The sequence below is a fragment of the Electrona antarctica genome, assembly GCF_951216825.1.
Source record: "Electrona antarctica genome assembly, chromosome: 21".
In the NCBI taxonomy this organism is placed as follows: Eukaryota; Metazoa; Chordata; class Actinopteri; order Myctophiformes; family Myctophidae; genus Electrona; species Electrona antarctica.
Genome location: NC_136802.1, coordinates 7,507,558 through 7,534,876, shown reverse-complemented (window position 1 = coordinate 7,534,876; position 27,319 = coordinate 7,507,558). Strand labels below are relative to the sequence as shown.

The 27,319-nt window shown below is 44.6% G+C and overlaps 2 protein-coding genes across 7 annotated transcripts in view; one reads left to right on the top strand and one right to left on the bottom strand.

Moving 5' to 3' along the window:
* The window catches only part of kcnip4a (potassium voltage-gated channel interacting protein 4a), a 329,293-nt gene that overhangs the window by 124,008 nt on the left and 177,966 nt on the right, over positions 1-27,319 (bottom strand). The window lies entirely within an intron of this gene.
* Positions 4,839-9,097, top strand: LOC306913733 (piggyBac transposable element-derived protein 4-like; the record flags this gene model as incomplete). Its single annotated transcript, XM_079490545.1, has 5 exons — positions 4,839-5,050; positions 5,167-5,226; positions 5,364-5,569; positions 5,667-6,812; positions 9,032-9,097. Exons 2-5 carry the CDS (start codon positions 5,217-5,219, stop codon positions 9,095-9,097), a joined length of 1,428 nt encoding a protein of 475 aa, XP_079346671.1. The 5' UTR covers positions 4,839-5,050; positions 5,167-5,216.

The following is a 27,319-nucleotide window of genomic DNA, read 5'->3' as shown; positions in this document are numbered from 1 at the left end:
ACGGCCATGCCACATGGGAGGAATCAGGCTAGTTAATGTACACTACAAATATTCCCCTTTAGCTCAAACACCAAATAAAAAGAGGAATTACAAAAGGTAAAGTATCTATCCGTCACGCGGCCGTGACTCACGCCCGTCTATTTGTAAGTAACGACTTAGTTTTCACAGTACACTACCCTGCAAAATAGTGTACTTATCTCTGCTTAAATAGTGTACTTATCTCTGCTTAAATAGTGTACTACTCTGCTCTCTGCTTAATAGTTGCCCCCGCCTGTCCCCTACCTGTCCTCTTGCTCCTTGTCTTGGGCTGAATAGAGAAGATGACCATCAGGGCTCCCATGCTGTCCTTGTTTTTGGTTAAATGTTCTTTGTTCTGTGATCTGGAAGTCCTGCTTTTAGGAGTCTATGTATGGCTTGGGAGCCGGTAGAAAGAAAGGAGCGGAGAGAGAGAGACGAGAGAGAGAGAGAGAGAGAGAGAGAGAGAGAGAGATATAGAGGGCGAGAGATGCTACGAGTCCTGTTAGAATAAAGAAAAACAGTCCAACTCCAGTGCGAGCGCCTGCCCCCCTCTTTGTATTCAGCGCGTCTTTAGGTGGTCTTTCTTAGATAGTGAGCGAACACGAAGGAGGGAGTCCTGGAGACCACGTGCCTCTCTCTCTCTCTCTCTCTCTGTCCAGTTATTAGCGGTTAGTGCTGAAGTGGGTTGATCTACTTTGTACCAGTTGAGCAGCGAACCCCTACTGTAGTACTGTAGATTAATTAAGAGCACTGAGAACGTAGGGGAGAGAGAGAGAGAGAGAGAGAGAGAGAATAAAGTATAAAGCTAACGTCTCCTATATGGATGTATATTGTATAACTATCTCTGACAGAAAAAAATGCACAATCTTTTTATAGTTTCACAAGATAGTATTACCCAAAGCGTGAATGTAACACAGCTCTGTCTGTTTACACCTTTATTTATTTTTTAATTTTGATTGTCTTGTTCCACTTCTGCTTTGGCCAATGTAAACGTATGTTTTCTCATGCCAATAAAGCTCCTTTGAATTGAGAGAGAGAGAGAGAGGAGAGAAAGAGAGAAAGAGAGGAGAGAAAGAGAGAAAGAGAGAGAGAGAGAGAGAGAGAGAGGAGAGAGAGAGGAGAGAGAGAGAGAGAGAGAGAGAAAGAGAGAGAGAGAGAGAGAGAGAGAGCGAGAGAGAGAGAGAGAGAGAGAGAGAGAGAAATAACATGCTGAGAACTACTGGCACTGCCACTATTTCAACAGACCTCTCACCACGCAGACGACCAAAGGGAGCTAAAGACCAAAGGGGAGCGGGTGGCCATTATTCCTGAACAGGCCACCTTTTGAACTACATCCCCCACTGGGACTGAGAGTGGAATAATCACTGTGTGGGCTGTGACACTAGAGAGAGTATACTGTACACACTACACCACGCAGGCTGGCAGTGACATGGGTTCACCCAGAGCCATTAGAGTATAGACAGAGTTACGCAAACTCTGTTCACTTCATGGGGCTTCAGTCCAATGGCGGCTCTACATACAGTAGACTTCTAGTGGTTTGTCCCTAATTGAAGGCTCCACAAAATAGGGACAACCAGAAGTTTATGGAATGCATTGGAGTCTATGGACTTGTGCGAGTACGTGAACCACGTGACCGGGCTGTTTTCTGCCCCCACAATATCGCAACTCTTCTATTAGATGGCTCTGGGTGGGTACACCTATCAGGGGCGCCTAACTTTGTTTCCAGGTGGGGGAGCACAGATTTGGACTCAATTTTGCGCACGCGCAAAATGTGGGGAAAAAAAATTGCGTTTTTTCGGGCCGAGTCGGGTGTCTTAGCACGATTCTAACTCTGTTAAAAGCATGACAGCCACTACTAAGAAGTCACTACTGACCTTGTTTAAAAATACCCACATGGTTGCTGTACATCCCGTGACCTCATTTGTTTGTTTGTTTGTTTGTTTTGTTTTTTATTATTATTCTGTTTCTTCTGTTGATGTTTTTGTTTTAATGTATGCCTTGTTTGTCTTTTGTGTCTCTTGCTTATTCAAAAATTCAAAAAATAAAGAGTTTAAAAAAAAAAAAAATACCCACATGGTTAACTGCAGGGCTAACAAGCATTGGTAGGCTACTGCACATTCATGTCTGTGTGTGTGACTGTGCGTGTGTGTCACGGGCCGCTTTTTGGGTAGTGTTTCTTTTTTTAACACATTGAGAGCCCACGCTTAACTGCCCAAAATCACTTTCACCTAGAAAATCCATTCACATTTTTTATAATTCAGCTGACTGTGGAGACACATGCTGAAACTTTTTACTTTGAAATGTTTTATAGTTTCTGAGTTATTTAATTTAAACGCCAAATGCATTCTCAATGGCGAAAAAAACAAACTTTGGCACCACGTGTAAAAAAAAAGAAAAAAAAGTGTTTTGATTTTTCTGATTTTTTTAAATAAAAATAATAATAAAAAAAAAAAGACGTCCACAGACGTCTTGGGCTATGCACGTGCGGTAATACCCAGGACGTCCACAGACGTTTTGGGCACAAAATGTGTTAACCCTTAGAAGATGAAAGACGCCAATTGGCGTCTTCATCAGAATTCCGTAAATGATCAATGACGCCAATTGGCGTCTTCAGCTTTTCTTATTAATCTAACCATATTAACATCCTCCGGAGCGCTGTTTAAACTCCTGAGCTTATATTCCAACTACATTACCCATAAAACCCGTGTCACGTGACACACCGGCATCCTTTGCTATAAAACCTGGCCACCCCCCCGGGATCTGCGTGGGGAAGACAGTTTTGGAGTAGTCTATGGTGCGTGTCGAAAGTGAGTGAGTAGTATTGATTGATTGAGCGAGTTTTATAGCAGTAGTAGTAGTAGTAGTAATAGTAGTAGTAGTAGTAGTAATATTAGTAGTTAGTTGTAGTAATTTAGGTTTATATTTAGTTTAGATTCTTTAGTTAGTAGTCTGTTGTCTGTCTGTCTTTGTCTGTCAAAAAAAAAACAAAAAAAAACCAAAAAAAAGTGTCCGCGTCTTGCCGTCTTATCTGTGTATAGTATAGCTTTAGATCGTTAGTTTAGTGTGTTTATTTTTACCTGTTTAGTGTGTGTCTGTCTGTTGGTTGAGTGTTGGTTTGTCTGTACGTCTTGTTAGTTTATATAGTAGATTACGAGTGTAGTCGGTCAGTAGTCAGTGTCAGAGTGTAGTTCGACATGGCGCCAAAAAAACGCTCCAAGCGTCCATCTCCCCTTCCCTCTACCTCCACTGGTGGTGTGCGCCAAACAACCATGGAGGAACATCTCCGCATGGTCTTCGTCGGGAAGAAGGGCCGGCCCCGTAATCCTGATCCTCTTCCACCTCAGACCGACGAGGAGTTGTCTGGTAGCGACGGAGAGAAGCCAGGAGATGCGGTGGTGCCTCTTGTCCCCCCCGGGCCTGATGCTAAGCCCCTTGTCCCCGATGTCGAGCCTACTGTCGTCCCCGATGTGAAGCTCTTGTCCCCCGTCAAGAAGAAGAGCAGGCAAGCGGCTTCGCCCGGTCCCCAGCCCGGTGGCAGCGGGTTGCAGGATCGCGGCCTTCTCGCATCTACTAGCCCCAAGCCTGCGCCCAGTGTTAGCGGTCCCTCTCCCCGGCCTGGCTCGAGCGACGACACCGTGCTCCGCCGATCTACACGGGTTACGAGGTATTCCAAGGGGTTTGTCGCCCCCCCCCCCCAATCTTCCTCCGAAGAGGACTTTGAGCCGTTTCGAGACAGCGATGGAGCCGAACCGTCCCCCGATGAGCTCGATGGTAAGAATCTTATTGTCTGAAACATTGTTACGAAAAATGCCAACACATTGTAGCCAACACACATCAAAGCAAAGTGTCCATCATCATCACTGCTACAGCGGTGGAGTCCTAAGCGAACCAATGGGGCTTTCAAATAGATCTGTATTGAGCTTGCATGATGATCAAATGAACGTATTGTACCGTGGTTTATATGCTATATATTATGAGAAATGTTCCATTACTTTTTTCCCCATCTATTCAGTATTGTTTTATCGTTTATTATGATCCCTGTTTTTTTGTATTACTTTTCCGCGCCGCTGGGGGAAGGGTGGTGTAATGCAGGCCGCAAAGCTAAGCTAATTCATTATACTACTAAATCTATATAATATTGCGCTTGCATGATAATCAAAATAGTGTATTGTACCGTGGCTTATAGGCAAAATCATATAAGATGATCGCTAGAAATAAATGATTTGGATGATGTAGCATGCACGATAAAACTATCATATAAAAAATGTATTTTGACGATGACGAAGGTTTTCAGGAGGAGGCCGCCATCATGCGGCATGGCCGCATGATGGCGGCACCTTCGTCAAACCTTCGTCATCGTCAAAATACATTTTTTATATGATAGTTTTATCGTGCATGCTACATCATCCAAATCATTTATTTCTAGCGATCATCTTATATGATTTTGCCTATAAGCCACGGTACAATACACTATTTTGATTATCATGCAAGCGCAATATTATATAGATTTAGTAGTATAATGAATTAGCTTAGCTTTGCGGCCTGCATTACACCACCCTTCCCCCAGCGGCGCGGAAAAGTAATACAAAAAAACAGGGATCATAATAAACGATAAAACAATACTGAATAGATGGGGAAAAAAGTAATGGAACATTTCTCATAATATATAGCATATAAACCACGGTACAATACGTTCATTTGATCATCATGCAAGCTCAATACAGATCTATTTGAAAGCCCCATTGGTTCGCTTAGGACTCCACCGCTGTAGCAGTGGGGGGGGGGATACAACGATGGACACTTTGCTTTGCTTTGATGTGTGTTGGCTACAATGTGTTGGCTGAAATGGATCAACACTGAATAGATGGATGTGTTGGCCACAATTCGTATGTGATTGGCTACATTTTTGTATGAAGGAATGTAATTGTAGCGTGCACTCCAGCTAAATGATTATTTATTTGTACATATTTAGAACCGGGTGATGAGGAGTGGCACGATGATGAAGATGAGGTGAACAGTGATGTGGATGGAGGTGAGTAACTAGAGAGCTAAATAACTTGTGGATGTGGCTAAAGTCTGTCTGCATTTGGCACTATGGAGAACGCTACACCATGCCTCTAATTGATTGAAATGGTTGTTGTTTTACAGATGATGAACAGCCCATCATCTCGACAGCTGCAGATGCTGCCCCTGTGCCCATGGAAGCAGGTATAAATACAATGCACAGAACAAAATCATGTATATCATTTTATAGTCTCATCACATGTTACAGCTCCACCAGATGTATTCTACATGAATAAAAACAATGTTTTTTATGCTAATAATTGTGTATTCCTGTAATTTAGGTGATGCCAACTCAACGGCTTCGCCAGGGTGGTCTGCTGGTGGGTGGGAGCCACAGGACATCCCGTTTACTGGAGAGCCGGGTGTTCACTGTGACCTCAGTGCAGAGAGTGATCCAGTGGAGTTCTTTGAGCTGTTGCTGACCGATGAGCTGCTCCAGTATATTTGCGATGAGACCAACAGATATGCAGCGCAGTCCATCGCAATGGTGTGTATTGTGTATATTCCACATTGATGTTTTCCCAAATTGATGACTTTGTTGTAATTTCTGCAAATAAATCTAACTTATATATCTATCTATCTAGATCCAGGACCCACTCCCACACTCCACAGTGAAGAAATGGACGGATGTCTCTGTGATAGAGTTGAAGAACTTCTTCGGGCTCTTTTTCCTGACGGGCCTTGTGAGGAAGCCAACCCTTGTGTCATACTGGTCCCGGCGTAAGGCTAATGAGACACAGCAGTTCAGGCGCACCATGAGCCTGACCCGGTTTCTGCTGCTCAAGCGGTTCCTTCACTTCAGTGACCAGGAGACTCCAGACACAGCGGACCGCATGTACAAAGTCAGATATCTTGTGAACTATCTTCTGGCCCGGTTTCAGTCCATGTACACCCCAGAGAAGAACATATCCATCGACGAAGGTGTTATGCTATGGAAGGGAAGACTGGCTTGGAAGTGCTATAATCCGTTGAAACCGGTAAAATGGGGGATTAAATCCTACTGCCTAGCCGATTCAGCGACGGGCTACCTCTGGAACATGAAGCCATATACCGGAGTAGGCTGTGGGCTGGACACGACCGTGATGGAGCTTCTCGGACCGTTGTCCAACAAAGGCTACCATTTGTACATGGACAATCTGTACAACTCAGTGAACAGGTGTATTATGCTACTGTCTTTGGGAACCCATGTATGTGGGACGATGAGGAAGAACAGGGGGGAACCACCGGAGATGAAGCGGCTTAGCAAACCAGGCGACATGAAGCTGGGCGAGACTCTGATGCGCCACAACAATGACGGGGTGATGCTGTTGGCTTGGCGGGACAAGAAGGTTGTCAAAATGTGCAGCACCATCCACCCACACACGATGGTCACAGTCACTGAGAGGCGTAAGAAAGCCAGAGTGACGCCAGGCGAGCCAGTCAGGGATAAAAAAATTAAGCCACATTGTGTCAACGAGTACAACAAGTACATGAATGGTGTGGACAAACTAGACCAACATATCTCCTACTATCCGTTTGCCCGTAAGTCCTACAAGTGGCCTGTGAAGTTTGTCTTTTACATGTTTCAGATGGTGATGTACAATGCGTTCGTGTTGCACAAACTCAAGCAGGGCAGGACAAAAACTCTCCTGGACTATATCATGTTGGTGGTGGAGAGGTGGACATCACTGAGACCAGGGAGGCCGGAGGAGGAGGAGGAGGAGGAGGAGGCGGCGGCGGCGGAGGGGGCAGTGGGGGGTGATCGTCCATATAGGGCAAGAGCAGGTGATGAGAATAGGAGACTTGAGGTGCATTTGCGTGGCCATGTGCCAGTGAGAATTGACAAGAGAACCTGCAGGCTCCACCTGCTCAGTAACGGTCCCAATGGTAGACCACTCCGGCATATGACCCTGTATTACTGCCCTGATTGTGAGGTGCCCTTGTGTTTGTTCCCATGCTTCTTCGTTTACCACAAGGACAAGAATATCAAGCACTACTTTGAATAACTGTTCTCTTTTTTTTTTCTTTTTTTCTGTCTTATTTTGAAAGTCTACACCCTCAACGTCAATAGAACTGTAACTACCCTGTATACCCTACACACACACTGTCAACGTCAAATAGAACTGTACCCTGTATAGCCTACACATACAATGTCAACGTCAAAATAGTGTAACAGTGCGGCTAAGCTGCTTCATCTCCGGTGGTTCAGGGGGGGGGGGGGGGGAGGGGGTCCTACACACACACTGTCAACGTCAAATAGAACTGTACCCTGTATAGCCTACACATACAATGTCAACGTCAAAATAGTGTAACAGTGCGGCTAAGCTGCTTCATCTCCGGTGGTTCAGGGGGGGAGGGGGGGTCGGTGTCCTACACACACACACTGTCAACGTCAAATAGAACTGTACCCTGTATAGCCTACACATACAATGTCAACGTCAAAATAGTGTACAGTATGTACACTATGTATTGCATTAGTATTTATTTATTTTCTGTAATTATTTTAAATTATAATGTTTATGTTCTGGTTATGTTCTGGTTATGTTCTGGTTATGTTCTGAAAAAATAAAAGTGCACTTTTCCAATTTGAGATACCTGTCGGGCTATTTTTACACTATTCTGAGGTTTATGGTTTGACTAAGCGAGTTTCAACTGTGATTTACTCTGTAATTGTAGATGGTAAGAACCCAATTTTTTTTTTATAATGCAGTATACATTCAAGTCTATATTTTGATACATATCATGGGCACCAAGTCATATCAAAACAATGTCCTTGGATGTGTTTTTTATCAAAACTGTGTTTCTTCGTAACAGGTTTTTGAGATTCATGCATGAATATACAAGGTACTGGTAAGACTATGTAGACATGGTATATATCAAAATGTGCGTTAGAATGTCTACATTTACCCCAAAAAGAATTTGAGTTTCTATCACGTTCCAATGCAGAGCTATGGGAACTTTTAGCTGGATAGGTCAGATTGGTCCTGACTGACCATGCTATTTATAGATGGCAAAATATCTACAGTGGTACATGTGAGAAACTTTTTTCTTTTTCTTTTTCTAACTAGACAACTCACCCTTTAAAATGAGATATGGCATGGGTGTGTACGCCCAGCAGAAAAAAAGTTCTTTAGAAAATAAAACTTCAACTGGTCATAACTTTTTTTGTTGTCCTAGAAACAGAAAACAGTGTAAATGCAGGCTCTTTTAAATGGCTTCCAACACAAGAACTAAACATTTTATCAACTCAGTTCATTTTTTTCCTGGAAGCAGACAAGTCAAGCTTTCTCTGAAGGTCTTTCGTTGTCACACATTCACAACAGAGAATTTTCAATAAATCATTCAAAAACGCCATTCTGCCATAGAGAAGTCTAAAAACTATATAGAAATCCATGAATATCTCAAAGAGTTAAGAAACAATAATCGCATCGCAGCCCGTTACGTCGCAGTTGATTTTTCACCTATTTAAGCTGCGGTCGGTTTGGAGCCCCCCCCCCCCCCAGGGGGGCCTCCTCCTCCTCCTAACCGGCGTCACTTATTCATCCTCCCGTTAAGCAACGCCCGGCCGTCCGGTCGTGGGGCCCCCTGTTGTCCCTCTTTGCGCTGCGCAGTGCCGTGCTAGCTTGCGCTGCAGAATTAGAGCAGATCTACAAGCTCACAATGCGTTGCAGCGCGACGCGTTGTGAGCTTGTAGATCGGCCCGCCACCGCGCAACGCAGTCGAATTATACACACAATGGAAACGAAACAAAAACAAGTTGAACACATGTAGCCAGGCTAGTTGAGTGCACAACCGCTCCCGCTCACAAACAAAACGACTCGTCACAAGAGTGAAGTGAAAAGGTATGCTGTCATGACTCATGTCATGTAGGACTGTGTGTGGACTGTGGACAAAAAAGGTTTTATTTCAAATAATTAGTCACGCATGGACCGACGACCTCTCTCTCTCTCTCGCTGTCGCTGTCCAACAGGCTGTCTGCGAGCAGCGCACCGTGCGCTTCGAGCGTGGCGGCGGCGGCGGCCGGGGGGGATATTAGGGGGCGCAGTGCGACGGTTCATTTTAATCTGCTGGAGCAGCTGCTCCGTTTGCTCAATGGCTCAGGCGCGCCTGACACCTATGATCCTGGCAATAGACCATTTGCAGACCGCGGCCATGTTTCCATCAGAGTTTGGAAGCACTCGTTTTCAGTAAAGCAATGTCCTGCTGCCTCCTGCATTATGTGCTAATTCAAAACAGGTGGTACGCAGGGCAGTTCCAAACTCCAGCACTTAGAAAAAGAATCACCTGCAAGGACACAAAGTAGCTCATAACATGTATACAGTGGAGTTTTATGAAACAAACACTTTGAGGATAGAAAGAGAATAATTCAAGCTTTCTGTACAGCTGCAATGTTGGTGAGTTTGCATATGGAGAATGGCTGTCATCTCTTTGCTCTGTGTCCAGTTTATGACCATATCCGGATACGACCATATCCGCCTTGTCCTGCGTCATTCTTTGGACCGCCTTGCACAGATCTTTCCCTACGCAACGAGCAGAGGCATATTTTCAAGTTTACAAGAAGCCCAGGAAACTGTTGTTGTGCAGAGAAGCAACAAGGCTGAATGCTCCTTGATATGTTAATTGGTTTCTCCCCCCCCTTCCCCCCCCCTCACCCCTTCTTTCTCTGTAATCTACAGTTTACTACGTGCCCTTTCATTATCACCCAGTAGCTGTCGAGTGTGTAATTGCAGTCACTGAGATCACAACACCTGAAGTGAAGTTAATCCATTTTGGGCGGGAATCCCCTTTGGTGTTTTAGCATTATACTTTAGCTATTGAAAAATAGCAGATCTACAAGCTCATAGTGCGGCACCGAGTGCCGCGCTACGAGCTTGTAGATCTGCTATTTTTGAAAAATCGTGAAAATTGCGCAAATCTTTGAATATATATTCTTTCAGAGTGATTGTTTTTAACTCAAATCTTTGCTTCTGGGAGATCCCTGGAACAACATATTTTCAGATGGGGGTCGGCGGGCCAATTACATATAATTTTGGGGGTCCTTGACATGAAAATGTTTGAGAACGACTGACATAGAAACATAGGGTTTTTCTGACAGACAAAACTGTCAGGATTTAGAAGAATCTTTTCTCAGGTCTAGAATGGGTTAACCTCAGTGGTACCATAGGAAGCTGCATACTGTAAATAACTAATATAAAACATGTGAAGCGTGAATGTTGGACCACAGTGTGGTGATGGGATGCATTCATATCAGGAGAGGAAAACCACACAGACTGTCTGTCTGGGGCCCCGATGTCCATAATGACCATTTCCCAGCCTCACTGTCACTGTGGCGACAAAGATGGATTCCGAGACAATGTCCATATAGGCTATAGCATGAGCTGAAGACAGGGAAGATTCTGCTACAGTATGTATTGTGGTCTGGTACAATGTCTTACACCAGAAGAAAACCAAGGCTCACTGATTCACTAAGAATTTGGTGGAACTACCTTACAGACTTCAGGTACAATGGGCTGTTCGACAAACAACCTCTATTTTTGGAGACATACATAGCAGCCTATAGACTATAGAGAATCCTTTGGGAACAAGAGATGAAACAAGAGTCAACATCACACCATCACCACCACACAAAGATTTCATCTTCTCCCCTTCCGGTCCCTGTTCACTAGGTTAATTGCACGCGAAAAACAAAATGTGGCTCTTGGCTGTTTTTTCTCCCACAATCAAAAGAAGCAAAAAGGAGAGCAGCCCCTTCTGTGCTTTGTGCCTCCCTCTCTTTATGAACCACACGATAGCGGCCCCAATTTGTCATCCACATAGACCAGACTCACTATATAAAACCACTGTAATCATCTACCAATTTTCCCCTCCGACTCCATTATCCGGCTCCCTGTCAAAGCCGTGGCTTCATTGTTCAAGGCCTTCCACATATAGCAGGTCAGGTGGAAGGTACAATGATGACTATAGGCTACCGGAAATAATTCACCAAATCCCAGTGTGGGGTTGTTGTTGATGATAGTAGTAGTGGCGACGGTGTGTGAAGGACGTGTGCAATGTGTGTGAGAGAGAGAAAGAGAGATATGGGGGAGTTGGGGAGTTGGGGACTGGAGAGTCCACTTGACTCGGCCACAGGCTATCGTGAAGGTCACAGCCCTTGACTAAGACTTGCCTGCTGTTTTCTGTATTATAATTGGGTTTTCTCCCTCAGGACCGGCTCTGATCAGCATTCAGCGGTGGGGGTGCAATCACTCTGGCTCAACAACTGAATTATAACACAAGTCCACCATCTTGAGAGATAACTAGCACAGATACAGCTGTCTTACAGAGAGATAACTAGCACAGATACAGCTGTCTTACAGAGAGATAACTAGCACAGATACAGCTGTCTTACAGAGAGATAACTAGCACAGATACAGCTGTCTTACAGAGAGATAACTAACACAGATACAGCTGTCTTACAGAGAGATAACTAACACAGATACAGCTGTCTTACAGAGATAACTAGCACAGATACAGCTGTCTTACAGAGAGATAACTAGCACAGATACAGCTGTCTTACATAGAGATAACTAGCACAGATACAGCTGTGTTACAGAGAGATAACTAGCACAGATACAGCTGTCTTACAGAGATAACTAGCACAGATACAGCTGTCTTACAGAGATAACTAGCACAGATACAGCTGTCTTACAGAGAGATAACTAGCACAGATACAGCTGCCTTACAGAGAGATAACTAGCACAGATACAGCTGTCTTACAGAGAGATAACTAGCACAGATACAGCTGCCTTACAGAGAGATAACTAGCACAGATACAGCTGTGTTACAGAGATAACTAGCACAGATACAGCTGTCTTACAGAGATAACTAGCACAGATACAGCTGTCTTACAGAGAGATAACTAGCACAGATACAGCTGTCTTACAGAGAGATAACCAGCACAGATACAGCTGTCTTAAAGAGAGATAACTAGCACAGATACAGCTGTCTTAAAGAGAGATAACTAGCACAGATACAGCTGTCTTAAAGAGAGATAACTAGCACAGATACAGCTGTCTTAAAGAGAGATAACTAGCACAGATACAGCTGTCTTACATAGAGATAACTAGCACAGATACAGCTGTCTTACAGAGAGATAACTAGCACAGATACAGCTGTCTTACAGAGAGATAACTAGCACAGATACAGCTGTCTTACAGAGCAACAAGTCATGCTTCTGTTTCTCTTTGCCTCCTTTTTGAAGAGGCGCCAGCCCCTTCTATATACGACTTTTTGTCCTTAACTCGTGTCACATTTGACAATGAATGGAGAATTTACGTCATATGTGTCTGAACAAATCCAGCTTTTCACCAGAGGAGATATAGCACAGGCAAACACATACTAGAGCATGTCTGAAAAAAGTGTCAGAGCTGAAATCGACATGTAAATATGAAATAAATGCTTAAACATGTAGCTAGGTGTAATGTTAGAGTACAAGTGAACCTTTCATTCAAGCCTGTTTTCTCAACTTGTTGTTTTCTGCAAGACATTACTCTATAAGCCATATCTCCAAAACCGGTGGGTCAAACTGAACAACCAACATGTCAATTTGAAGCTACTGTATGATTCCCTGCTTTCATGTGACATGAAAAAACGAAAATTCCAAAAAATCCAATGGCAGTCCCTCAGTCAAATTTGGTCACATATGTGGACGAGCAAAACGGCAAATTCAGTTGTCATCTTACATGATCATGGTGAAAAGATGAGTTTTTAAAAACATTGTATCATGGTGAAAAGATAATAAGTTGACAAATTAATTCATGAAGAAGTATATTCATTTTTTTATTGGAAGATGTACGACGACAAGAGCGCCCCTCACTTCACACGGGTGTGATTTTTGTCGTAGAATATGTATATTTGCACGTCTCTCTAAATGTTCTGATGAATTGAAAATGGTGGACCCTGTTGTAAACACGTGTATAATGCTTTATATAATCATGGTGTCGTCAGTGAAGCCTCAGTCACACATCATAACAGACACCCTGTCTTCTCGGTGTCTGCTGTGTGCTCAGAGAAGACAGGGTGTCATTTATGTGTGACTGAGGCCCTAAGGCCCTGTACACACATATCAGACAGAGTATTAAAAGGATAGAGACTGATCTGGCGCGAAGCTCCGCCCCCTCCGCTATTCATGTCAGTGGAAGTTGCTCAGTGCATGGCGTTTTGAAGCACCCGGAAGGACCATCTCAAAACGTCTACTTCCGCATTGGACCACCACATTTTGGTGGTCCAATGCGGAAGTGCAACCGAGCGCTCAATGTTAAAGCCCAGCTGCACGGGGTTTCCCGGTCATGAATCCACGGGTCCGCCTGTAGTCCCTCCTCTTACCACTAGGGCCCAGTGCTTCAACGTTGGAGTGCCTCACTGGCCCCTTGATATCAGACAAACATGCTCTGTGCTGACCGTGTTTCATGGCCATCGCCTCAATGCTTTTCCAATGGAACTCACATGGTTTGACCAAACATTGTGTTTGATTGCTCCCGTCCCCCGCATCAAACAAAAATGTTTGGTCAAACCCTGTGACTTCTATTGGAAAAGCAATGAGGCAGCCATCAAACACAGGCAGAGCACAGAACAGTTGTTCTTTGTGTGTACGAAGCCTGACAGTTCTTGTATTGACTTTCGTGCTTTCGTTTTTCTCAAAATCAATCAATCCATGCAGTTGTTTTCTGAAGCCCGTATACCACAGCAGGACGGAGACTAGCCCCCTAGTGACACAGGTAATCCCTTGGATTTACTCTAAAGATCTACCTCTAATTACATTTGATGTTGTTTTGAAGTGATGAAGTGGAATTCACCCAAGGATTATTATATATATATACCGTCAGGCGGTGTGGGCTGGCTCTTTCAAGACAACACCCTGAAATTAGATTTTAACCTATTCTGGGCGGGAACCCCTTTTGGTGTTTCAAGCTTTAGCTATTGAAAAATAGCAGATCTACGAGTGCCGCGCTACGAGCTTGTAGGTCTGCTATTTTTTTTAAATCGTGAAAATGTAATGCAAATCTTTGAATATATTCTTTCAGAGTGAACGTTTTTAACTCAAATCTTTGCTTCTGGGGGGGTCCCTGGAACACCATATTTTCAGATGGGGGTCGGTGGCCAATTACATATAATTCTGGGGGTCCTTGACATGAAAGAAGTTGAGAACCACTGATATCTATAGAAACATAGGTTTTTCTGAAAACTGTCAGGATTTAGAAGATATGTGTAGAATCTACATGGGTAGGTCTAAATGGGTTAAATGGAATTATCCTGTTCCATGTCTGCCTGCAAACGAAAGCACAGCTGTAAACAATACTCCGGGGTGACATTTGGAAACTTTAATTACCATATATCGTCAACAGTAAGCACACAGTGTGTCGACTGCTGAGCAAATGTTACGGGTGAAATGGGAGCTGAACTGTGAGCCTAAATATGGATAGGGGAAGAAATTGCTTCAGGAGTGAATCTCCATTTTTATATCGCCATAATGACTCCGGAATCGATATTCCATCAGCATATTGAGGGGGTTGAGACTATAATCTTTCTCCCTTTTCTGTCTCCATCTCAAGGATATTGGCACACACACACACACACACACACACACACACACACACACACACACACACACACACACACACACACACACACACACACACACACACACACACACACACACACACACACACACACACACACACACACACACACACACACACACACACACACACACACACACACACACCTCTTTCCTGGGGGCTACTTTTGTCATTCCAAAAACCGAGATTTAAGGTGTAAACACTGTCTGCAATGGCCTGGCGCCTTTCAGATGTAAATCGCATCCCACATAATGATACAAATAACCTTCTTTCTCTCTCCAACTCCAACGCAATGCACCTCCAGCACGGAAAGGAGCGGTGCAGTTGCTCATCGTATTGGCCTCATAATACAGGAAATAACTCCAAAGTTCCAAATGAAGCCTCGTCCCAACCAAGGGGGCAGGCAGACTTTCCAACGTTGAAGCTCTGGGTCCTAGTGGTAGGAGGAGGGACTACAGGCGGACCCGTGGATTCATGACCGGGAAACCCCGTGCAGCTGGGCTTTAACGTTGAGCGCTCGGTTGCCCTACGTCACTCAGGACCTCAAAGTTGAGGTCCTGGGAGGGACTTCCGGCAGTCTTCCGGGTGCTTCAAAACGCCACTGAGCAACTTCCACTGACATGAATAGCTGGGGGGGCGGAGCTTCGCGCCAGTTCAGTCTCTATTATATATATACTCTATGGTCCCAACTCAAGGTTAATTCAATAATGGGCTATATGCAGCCAACACTTCCGCGTTCAGCTTCCTTGGTCTCAATTGCGCATGTTTCTTTCCTTCCAGGGAGCAACATGGAGTCCACCGTACGGTCTTCGCTTCCTAACCTTATTTAATTACAATTCAATTCAATTCAATTCATTCAAGACTTTATTGCCATGTCAACAGAGTTGATTGGAATTTGTTTCAGTGCACTAAAAACAGACATACGAATAAGACACGTAATCACAATTCACATCACATATTCAGACAGTAGAAAAAGTACAAACATCATAGAAAAAGATACAAAAGTACAAACATCATATGAGAGGGACCAATAAATAAGAATGCAGAACGTTACAATTCATTTCAAACTAGAAAAAGTGCCCTTCTGGGCACAGGTCTCCACCAGGAGGATAGGACTGTGTGAGATGTTTGGCAAAATGTTGAGTAGTAATATAAACATGTTTGCCTTGTATGGCAATTGGATGATTTGAGGCATTTTGTTCCAATCAACCTGTTTTGCAAAAATCAACCTGTTGGTGGCGCTATAACAGGCCAATGTGAAAAGGGTGGGATATATTCCTCAGCCTAGTAAGAAAATGTGTGAAAGATTTCACGTAAATTGCATGCTGTGTTCATGATTTGAGGCTTTTGTTAAAAACGGGGCAATCTTGCAAACTGTGAAAGGCAATTATAGCCAATTAGGGTGGAATATGAAATATGGGACAGATCCGACTTGAGCACATGACCATAGAGATACTGTGTAACGATTTGTGAGATTTTTGGACAGAATCTGGAGGAGTAATATCCAAAAATGTGTTTTACAAAAGTCGGCCTCCTGGTGGCGCTATAAAAGGCAGATGCGGAAAATGCAGGTCAAAGGTTTGTCCTTGGCCTCTAGGGAGTGTGCATGCAACGTTTCACGCAGATCGGTGCAGTTTTAGGTAACAAATGTGAAAAGCTGCCTCATGGTGGCGCTATAACAGGCCGTTCTGGAAAATGGGGGGCAGAGGTTCATCGTTGGCATCTAGGGAGTGTGTGTGCAAAGTTTGGCATCGACCGGGTTAACGGTGCCGGAGATTAGCTGGTAACGGACGGACGGAAGGACACACGGACGGACACACACACACACACACACACGGACGGACACACACACGGACGGAGTGCAAAACATACTCTCTCACCATGCCTTCGGCCTGGTGGAGACAATAACCCATTCTGGGCGGGAACCCCTTTTGGTGTTAGCATTATGTTATGCTTTAGCTATTGAAAAATAGCAGATCTACAAGCTCATAGCGCGCCACCGAGTGGCGCGCTACGAGCTTGTAGGTCTGCTATTTTTGAAAAATCGAAGAACGACTGACATAGAAACATAGCTTTTTCAGAAAACTGTCAGGATGTAGAAGACATTTTTATGTCATTCTAATGAAGCAGCTTCACGCTGTAAAGTGCGAGTGAAGAGAGGGTCAGCGTTCAGGAGGCGAACAGCCTCAGGATAAGTGAAGAGAGGGTCAGCATTCAGGAGACGAACAGCCTCAGGATAAGTGCTGTTCTTAAAGCGGGAGGTATTGCACTTTAGAGACCGCAGTCTCTTACCTGAGGGCAGGGGGTGCAAAAGGAGAGCTGGCAGGGTGGGAGGGGTCAGTGATCACCTTCTAAGTCCTACGCTTAGTAGACCAGACTCACAATATAAAACCACTGTAATCATCTACCAATTTTCCCCTCCGACTCCATTATCCGGCTCCCTGTCAAAGCCGTGCCTTCATTGTTCAAGGCCTTCCACATATAGCAGGTCAGGTGGAAGGTACAATGATGACTAGGGCTACCAGAAATAATTCACCAAATCCCAGTGTGGGGTTGTTGTTGATGATAGTAGTAGTGGCGGTGGTGTGTGAAGGACGTGTGCAATGTGTGGGAGAAAGAAAGAGAGATATGGGGGAGTTGGGGACTGGAGAGTCCACTTGACTCGGCCACAGGGGGTGGTGTAGATAGAGGAGACAGACGGGAGGTCGAGGCCAATGGTAAATGGTAAATGGTGCATTTATATAGCGCCTTTATCCAAGGCGCTTTACAGAGATTGTGCATTACATTCACCCATTCACACATACATTCATACACCGATGGCAGCGGAAACCATGCAAGGCACCAACCAGCACATCAGGAGCAATTAGGAGTTCAGTGTCTTGCTCAAGGACACTTCGACAGTGACTCTGGGGGAGCCCGCAGGGTTCGAACTGGCAGCCTCACGGTTACCATCCAGCCACTCTACCCCTGAGCCACCGCCGCAATGATTTTAGACGCCGTGCGTACCACCCTTTCCAGCTGTTTCCTGTTGCCCAGATGACAGTAAAGTGACAATTTAAGGACTTTTTATTAAATGAAAACAAATATTTTTTACTCATTTACCTTTTAACTTATATTACACCCGATTATTTGAGATTGTTATTATAGCCTTATATTGTTATATATCTGCAGAAACTAACATTTGCAACTGCAAATACTTTCTTTGAGTGAGTGAAATTTGCACAGGCCCTTTGAAATTTGCACAGGCCGCAATAATACTTGACCTATCTATCCTCTGTGTGACGTATTTATGTGAAGGCTGAAGGGCCATTGAATAATGATTAAAAACCTATACTAGAGATTGCAAAAGGAGATGTGCTTTTGTAAATCACATGCACAATATGGTTATCGTCTGTTTGCTTTGATGGAGGCACTCTCATTGTCTGGTTTAACCCATTCTGTACGGGAACCCCTTTTGGTGTTTGAAGCATTATGTTGTACTTTAGCTATTGAAAAATAGCAGATCTACAAGCTCTACGAGCTTGTAGGTCTGCTATTTTTGAAAAATTGTGAAAATGTGGCCCAAATGTTTGAATATATTCTTTCAGAGCGTTCGTTTTTAGCTCAAGTTTTTCAGAAAACTGTCAGGATTTAGAAGGCATTTGTAGAATCGTTCCCAGGTCAAAATGGTTTAAGTACATTCATGTACTTGTCTCTAGAGACAGGATATTGCGGTGTGGGCAACAAGGCTGTACAGTCAGAACGAGGCATTTTGTTATGGTACAAGTGGCTGTCGAGGGCCATGTACAGCTCATGAAATGCAGCACCAGGCAGCATACAGCCCCTAACTCCTAGAGAATATGGACAAAACATGCATTTCCCTTTGGTGCTTCAACAAGGGGAGCTGTTCTGAGGAGTTGTTCTTACACACCACTCCTGATTTGGTGCTTCAACAAGGCGAGCTGTTCTGAGCAGTTGTTCTTACACACCACTCCTGATTTGGTGCTTCAACAAGGGGAGCTGTTCTGAGGAGTTGTTCTTACACACCACTCCTGATTTGGTGCTTCAACAAGGCGAGCTGTTCTGAGCAGTTGTTCTTACACACCACTCCTGATTTGACGGGGAACCAGAGGAGAGGGCGGCCCGTTTCAAGTATCTCAGGGACGTGGGGCGCACATCACAGGAGGAGCAACTTGGAGAATGAACACAGAGGCTGCTGTGTAAAAGAACATGAGGCAACAGCTAGGCCTTATATCATGATCATCTCAGGCAGCAGAGGAAATGAAAGGCGACAGAGACGTTTCTGAAATCTTTCCATCTCTATATGATATGGAAAGAGCTCTTCGCAGGACCTCAGGGCTCAAAGACTGAAGGCCTGTTCATAGTCCAGTTTTTGAGTGGTGCAACCACTCCAAGGAACAGCAATGTCCCCATGTCCCAACCTATGTCCCTATGTCCCAACCTATGTCCCTATGTCCCAACCTATGTCCCTATGTCCCAACCTATGTCCCTATGTCCCAACCTATGTCCCTATGTCACAATGTTTAGAGTACCAGTAGGGGCAACAGTGGCGCTGTTGTGCTAGAAACAGAGAGAGAGCGATAGTGTTGCACTGTTGCCTGCTAATTACAGAGAGAGAGAGAGAGAGAGAGAGAGAGGGGGAGAGAGGGAGAGAGAGAGGGAGAGGGGGAGAGAGGGAGGGAGAGAGAGAGAGAGAGAGAGAAAGAGGGGGAGAGAGGGAGAGAGAGAGAAAGAGGGGGAGAGAGGGAGAGGGGGAGAGAGGGAGAGAGACACAGTAACAGTAAAAGTAACTTAGTCATTTCTCGACCGTTTCGGACGTGGGGCGGATCACAACGCACCGCAATGCAAAAGATTTGAATACATATCGAACTTAATGAGTACTTACTTTTGGTACTTTAAGTATATTTTCATGCCAATACTTTTGTACTTTTCTCCAGTACATTTTAAATACCTGACTTTATTTTACTTTTACGAATTTCTACATTGTGGTATTGATACTTTAGCTTCTTTTTTTCCCCACCACTGGTACAGTATCACTACCTTTGAATGTGAATGAGGTTTTTCTTAGTTGCGAACGCACTGAGCACTTACTATAGAAGCTGGCCTAAACTGTCTGTGTCACGCTGTAACACCACCGGCCCGCCACCAGAGGGCGCAGCTGTATATCTCACACACACACACACACACACACACACACACACACACACACACACACACACACACACACACACACACACACACACACACACACACACACACACACACACACACACACACACACACACACACACACACACACAACGTAACTTTAAAAAAAACTTAAAAAAGAATTAAAAAGAAAACACTTACAAAAAACTTACAAAAACAATCTTAAAAAAACTTAAAGAAAACTTTAAAAAAACAAACAAAAACACACTAGAAACTTAACTTAAAAAAAATAATAAAAAAGAGAACTTTAAAAAACCTTAAAAAAGTACTTAATTTATTCTAATTGTTGTTATTGCAATTTACGAGCTGCGTTCGCTTCCCGCGTTCGCGCGTCTTACTTGTGTTATGTGCCCTACCTATCAGCAACACCACATCTCTGGTCAGATTGAGTTGGCAGGAGTACACATGAAGTGCAACGTGAGACATGAAGTCACCAGCTATAAGCTCTGGTCCCAGTGTAAGGATCAGCCCTGTCTTTTTAAAAGGGCAGTCTAATTATTTATGTTGCTTCTGGAAATGATTATTTTCTTTCATTAAATGTAACACATCACAAGAGAGACAGTCATGAATAATCCACTAGGCTTGGGGGCAAATCATCTCCGCGCCGCGCGGCATGAAACATATTCCATATCAGTCAGAGATACAACCAAAATAATAACCAGATGGAATTATTCAAAAGAAACTGAAACAAACTGAAAGTGTGGTGAGGCTGAATTACGGTAAATTTAATAAAACTAGTGATTCTCATACTTTCACACATTACAGAAAAGTACAACTGGCCAATCCATATACTGTAGGTTACACAGGACAATCTGAAAAACGTAAAATACTATACCTACATTAACTGACTTTATTACGATTGTATTCTAATTCTAATTAATCATAGAGCTATAAAGGATAGAGACCAAACTAGAGCGTTAGCCCACCCCCACGCTATTAATTTCAATAGAAGTTGCTCAGTGGTGTTTTGAAGCACCCGGAAGACTGCCGGAAGGACAATTATAACTCAATGGCTCGAGCGAGCGGAAGTTTAGCCTAGCCTAGCCCCGGACCTCAAATTTGAGGTCCGGGCTTACGCACGTGACGTCATGAACGTCCGTCCACCTCCATGAAAGTGCTGCAATTCCTCATTTCGCCAGTAGGTAGTGGCATCTTCAACGTTGGATAGCCTTACTGGGGGCTTGGGGTACCTGGTACTAAATTATAATGACCCAATTAACCCCCCCATGTTGTCGTCTGTCCATGTCCTCTGTTTCCATTGGGGTTCTTCATACAGTGGCATAGTCTGCGGTACAAACTCTATTCCCCCTGTTGCTTCCTTGTGTCCTGACCCCTGACCCCTGGTAGCTGCACCCCAGAGGCAGAGATCTGCGCTCTGAGGATGCACGCCATGATCAATTCATTTGGTTAACTTTAAGCATGGATGGGGGGGTTGGGTTGGGGGTGTTCTTAAATCGTCCGTTCCTCTGAGATATTCGGCAAAGACTAAGTCGATTATATTGGGATTATGGGTCATGTGACATTTAGCCTGAAGACAAGACCACAGTGAGTCTGTCTCGACTCGCCCTCGTTTGCTCCCAATTTGTGTTCAGTTATCCGTCACCCACACAGGAGCTCCATGCCTGTTGTTGAGCAGGAAACCAGGTCACACGTACAGGCAAACTTTACATGTAGCACAGTGGTTTAGCAGGAAACCAGGTCACACGTACAGGCAAACTTTACATGATGTAGCACAGGAGCTCCATGCCTGTTGTTTAGCAGGAAACCAGGTCACACGTACAGGCAAACTTTACATGATGTAGCACAGGAAACCAGGTCACACGTACAGGCAAACTTTACATGATGTAGCACAGGAAACCAGGTCACACGTACAGGCAAACTTTACATGATGTAGCACAGTGGTTTAGCAGGAAACCAGGTCACACGTACAGGCAAACTTTACATGATGTAGCACAGGAGCTCCATGCCTGTTGTTTAGCAGGAAACCAGGTCACACGTACAGGCAAACTTTACATGATGTAGCACAGGAAACCAGGTCACACGTACAGGCAAACTTTACATGATGTAGCACAGGAAACCAGGTCACACGTACAGGCAAACTTTACATGATGTAGCACAGTGGTTTAGCAGGAAACCAGGTCACACGTACAGGCAAACTTTACATGTAGCACGTGGTTTCCAGAGAGGCACGAGGCATGCTGGTTTGGCGTGATACAAGTACCAGGTGTGCTTTAGGATTAATGTGGCAATTGGTGGTGAAGTCGGTAGCGCTGTCGCCTCACTGCTAGAAGGTTGCGGGCTCAATTCCCACCGGGGACGCTGTCCATACCCTAGGTAAGTAGCCTTGCCGAGCCATGAGGCCCATAAGGCAGGAGCCTATCTCCTGTTTCTGTAGCGTGAGGCAGCTTGATGTACAAGTACACCCCCTGGACATGACGCTAGTATGTCACAGGGACTTACTCCCAATCCAACCCTTGAAGCTGAGTGTCAACTGTCAAGCAGGGAGGCACTGGGTCCCATTTTTAGAGTCCACTAGCTGGTCATACCCTAGGTGGGGTTGGCGAAAGGGCCTTTCTGTGTGGAGTTTGCATGTTCTCCCCATGTCCCCTAGGGTAGGTACCCTCACAATAAAAGGTCTCTAAACTGCCTCCCCCTGGTCAGCCGGGGCGCCTGATGGAGGGGAAAGGAACTGGTTGGAATACTGTGTTCCTTCCATGCACTACGTCCTTCCAGGTGATAAAATAAGGTGGTGATGCATTACACACCACCACCTTATTTAATTTTTTCTGAAAACAACAAAAACGTTGGAGCGAGCTTGCACAAAAACTAATTTCACCGTTGATTCTGTATATGCACTCTTTTCTATTCCCAATGCAGATACTAATTCTCAGGTGGGAAATATTCAAGTTTTTTAACCAATCACATTGGGCAGGTCAGTGTGAGTCAAGTACATGATTCAAATCAAACACTTTCAGCGCCCCCTGCTGTTCATTTGAAATGACCGCAGGGAGCCAGCTATATCCCCTATATAGGCGCCATTCTATTACCGTCAATACAGCCCAATACAACGAGAGGAGGAGCAAAAACTTTTTCGAGCAGCAGCCGACATGTGTTAGGTTTCACAACAAGCAATGACATGGCTGGCACGATGCGATCAGAAATCACTGTTTACATCTGAACGCCGGGCGGTTTGGACTAAAACAAGTAATTTTCGGAGAAAACATGCAACAAAGAAATGACAATTAGTGGGAGGCACGCGCGTTGATCATCACGATGGGAAGAACGTGGACGCTGTCTACGGCAGCACGAAAGGTTAGTGTTGAGCTTCGGCTGCATGGTATCGATATAACCCTTACATCCGACGGGTTCGGCGACCTCCGGGGTTAAATCTTAACCCGTCACCTGACGGGTTGCGAGGCGTCTTGGCGTCCATCGTGTTAATGAGAGAAAGAGATGGAGAATATTCTATTTCTCAGGAGTGCGTGCTCAAGGGGACATGTTTTATGGATTGTATATGTTTGACTTCCAATTAAATTACACATCTAAACCTTGTAGGATATATTAACATGGCTCCTCTTCACAGAGCCTGGGGGGACGGGGACAAGACTGACAGACGGGGGAGTTATAACTAGTCCCACCACTAATTCCAAACAAATTATAATTCAGCAACAGCATGTTGGCCGACAGCCGTTAGTATTAATTTTAGCTCAATTGTACTGTTTAAGCAAACAACCATTAAGACCGTCCATAATAATTATACTCCTCAACAACATTCCATAACCTGGACCAATACATTTCACGCATATCTGCTGCTGTGAAGGTGAACAAACTGAATGGTCGTTTCGCTACTTTCACGATTTGACATTTTGACACATGGAGCTCCTCCGAGTTAAGATAAAGTGTCACCGGGGCACGGTGGCACAGTCGGTGGTGCTGTCGCCTCACAGCTAGAAGGTTCTGGGTTCGATTCCCGCTGGGGACGCTGTGGGTGCTGGGGGCGTGTTCCCTCCTCCGTGTCATCAGTGCCCATACCCAATGTGGGGTTGGCGAAAGGGCCTTTCTGTGTGGAGTTTGCATGTTCTCCCCGTGTCCCCTAGGGTAGGTACCCTCACAAAAAACATGCAGTAATCCTGGTCTCTAAACTACCTCCCCCTGGCCAGCCCGGGCGCCTGATGGAGGGGAAAGGAACTGGTCGGAAAAACGTGTTCCTTCCATGCGCTACGTCTGGCCAGCGAAACTCCCCTGCGTCAGGTGAAAAGAAGCAGCTTGGACTCCTTATGCATAGAAGGAAGCATGAGGTCAATCCGCTGCCCCTCCAGGTTGGCAGAGGAAGTGTAGCGCCCAGGATTACATTAGATAATTGACACTGGGTGAAAAGAAATGGGTTGCAAAATCGTGGGATAAAAATTATATATACAAAAAAAAAAGATAAAGTGTCACCGGTATATCTTTTATATCCTCATTACATACAGTTTGCCAGTTCTTAACTGAACACATCTGAGGGACATCATTAAATATACATGCTGTTATACAAGGTTCAGCACAAAATAAAAATTAAGCCATAAAAGAAAAACCAAGGTCAAGGCCATCGCATCACAGAACCATAACACATTATTAGAATCTGCCAATGCCTTTCTTCCCTCTGAATAACTTATGTATTCATTGAAGACAAAACCAAGATATTCATATATGGTGTACTTTGAACTGACGTGTGGTTTCAGGGACGTGCAGAGAATACTAGAATTGCAGAGATGTGTAAAAGGGCCCTTTTTTCAATTTTGTTTGACATTTATAGACATATTTAAAGGAATATATCATTTTAAATTAACATTCGGTTGATACTCCATAATAATAATGATAATCATACAAACAACCTGGCAGAATGAATGCTTATCAAAGCAGTTCCAGTTATTAAGTCATTTAGGCCTGACGTTGAAATTAAATAAATGTCTTCTAAATCATGACAGTTTTCTGAAATACCTATGTTTCTATATGAGTGGTGCTCAATATTTCATGTCCCCCCCCCCCCCCCCATCTGAAAATATGTAGTTCCAGGGACCCCCCAGAAGCAAAGATTTGAGTTAAAAACATTCGTTCTGAAAAAATATATATTCCAAATTTGCGCCACATTTTCACGATTTTTCAAAAATAGCAGACCTACAAGCTCGTAGCGCGCCACTCGGTGGCGCGCTATGAGCTTGTAGATCTGCTATTTTTCAATAGCTAAAGTACAACATAATGCTTAAAACACCAAAAAGGGGGTCCCGCCCAGAATGGGTTAAGTCAGTATTCTCATGTACTGTAACGCAGTATGCATAATTTGCCCGACTGTCTAGAAGAGTCTGTCAGTTAGCAATTGTGTGACCGAGATCAAAATTCATTTCAGCAAATTGTGAAATTACACTAGACTGAGAGAGAAAGAGCGAGATAGAGACTCTCAAATCATAGCCTCGGAAACCCAGACGTTTTTAAGACGAACCCAAGGGTTTGGGTTCGATTTAAGGGCTTGCCTTGAAATACTTTGTATAGAGTATACATATATATATAGATACTTTGACATACTGTTGTCCACCACTGCCTACTACATTCTTCCTATGGATACAAGTATGTTTTCTTGGTATTTCAAGATGGAGTGCAGTGATTTCTTTCCACCCTAAAACATGATCAGGTATTATTATTATATGAGGACACATCTTTTCAAAAAAGTGTACAGTGTTTAGTTAACTATGGAATCATGCGGACTGTTTTCATCACTCAAAATCCCCATACATGGGGAAAGCCCCCATATATTGTGCCCAGGTCTCGTGACATCACTATGACATCATCCCCATACATGGGGAAAGCCCCCATATATTGTGCCCAGGTCTCGTGACATCACTATGACATCATCCCCATACATGGGGAAAGCCCCCATATATTGTGCCCAGGTCTCGTGACATCACTATGACATCATCCCCATACATGGGGAAAGCCCCCATATATTGTGCCCAGGTCTCGTGACATCACTATGACATCATCCCCATACATGGGGAAAGCCCCCATATATTGTGCCCAGGTCTCGTGACATCACTATGACATCATCCCCATACATGGGGAAAGCCCCCATATATTGTGCCCAGGTCTCGTGACATCACTATGACATCATCCCCATACATGGGGAAAGCCCCCATATATTGTGCCCAGGTCTCGTGACATCACTATGACATCATCCCCATACATGGGGAAAGCCCCCATATATTGTGCCCAGGTCTCGTGACATCACTATGACATCATCCCCATACATGGGGAAAGCCCCCATATATTGTGCCCAGGTCTCGTGACATCACTATGACATCATCAGGGATATTAAGCCCATATACGGGATATTGATCTTTCCTCTTCGATGTCTCCCTTTTGACTGATACCTGTCCATTTAAACTCTAGACGGGCCTGCCCCAAAGTTATTTGTGCAGCCGCGCCTGTCAGCCGGCGAGTTCTCAACAGGCACGAAAACTAAGGGCCGGCCCCACCTGGGCCCTCATCAAACCCTGTACACTCAAGACACTGCCCCCGCTGCCACCCTTAGATCTCCATATATGGAGCTGACCTGTTCTGACATTCCATATGTTGATCTGACCTCATCACACCCTGTACACTCAAGACACGCTCCATATATGGCCAGTGCACACGACCTCGCCCTTTAGGGCAAGGTCGCTTCTCGCCCTCAGGCGTCTTTACTGGTTAAAATGTTTTCATTAGGACACGCCAACCAGTTCATTAAGGGCGCGTTCGGAAATAGCCCACTGTGCAATGCAAACTAATAGGTGAGTGCGCTCCGGTGTGGTATTTCCGAACGCGCCCTAAGTATGCCCGGTTTGCCTGGTGGGTGGTGATGGGTGATGATCCACCTGAACTGAAGCCGCACCCACAGCTGTTGTATGATAAAGGTGGGGGGGGGGGGGGGGGGGGTAGGGGAGGAGATGATATTGTGATGTCACTATCACTTTTTTTTAATTGGCACGTTTGACTGTCAAGGTTTCAGCCTCCAGGAAGAAATAAAAAGGGAAGACATCATTGCACATAATAACCACACCAAGGGGTCTAATGAAGTAACCGTCACCTCATAAACACATGAAGAAAAACTGGGAATAAATACAAAAATCAAGGCACTCCATCTTTTAACACGGGCAGACTGACTTTCTCCCTGTCACATGCATGTAGCCAGACTGTCAGAGTGACACCCATGCCATCCCACGGTAACCATAGTAACACGTGCATTTGTGCGTGCATGAGGAGAGGAAGAGACCGGAGACAAGTGTGTTGCTGCCAGAAGAGCGGCTGTCCGCTTACTGAGATTAGTCCAGAAAGTTGGCAACATTGTCAGTGTCTCTCTGACACACACACACACACACACACACACACACACACACACACACACACACACACACACACAC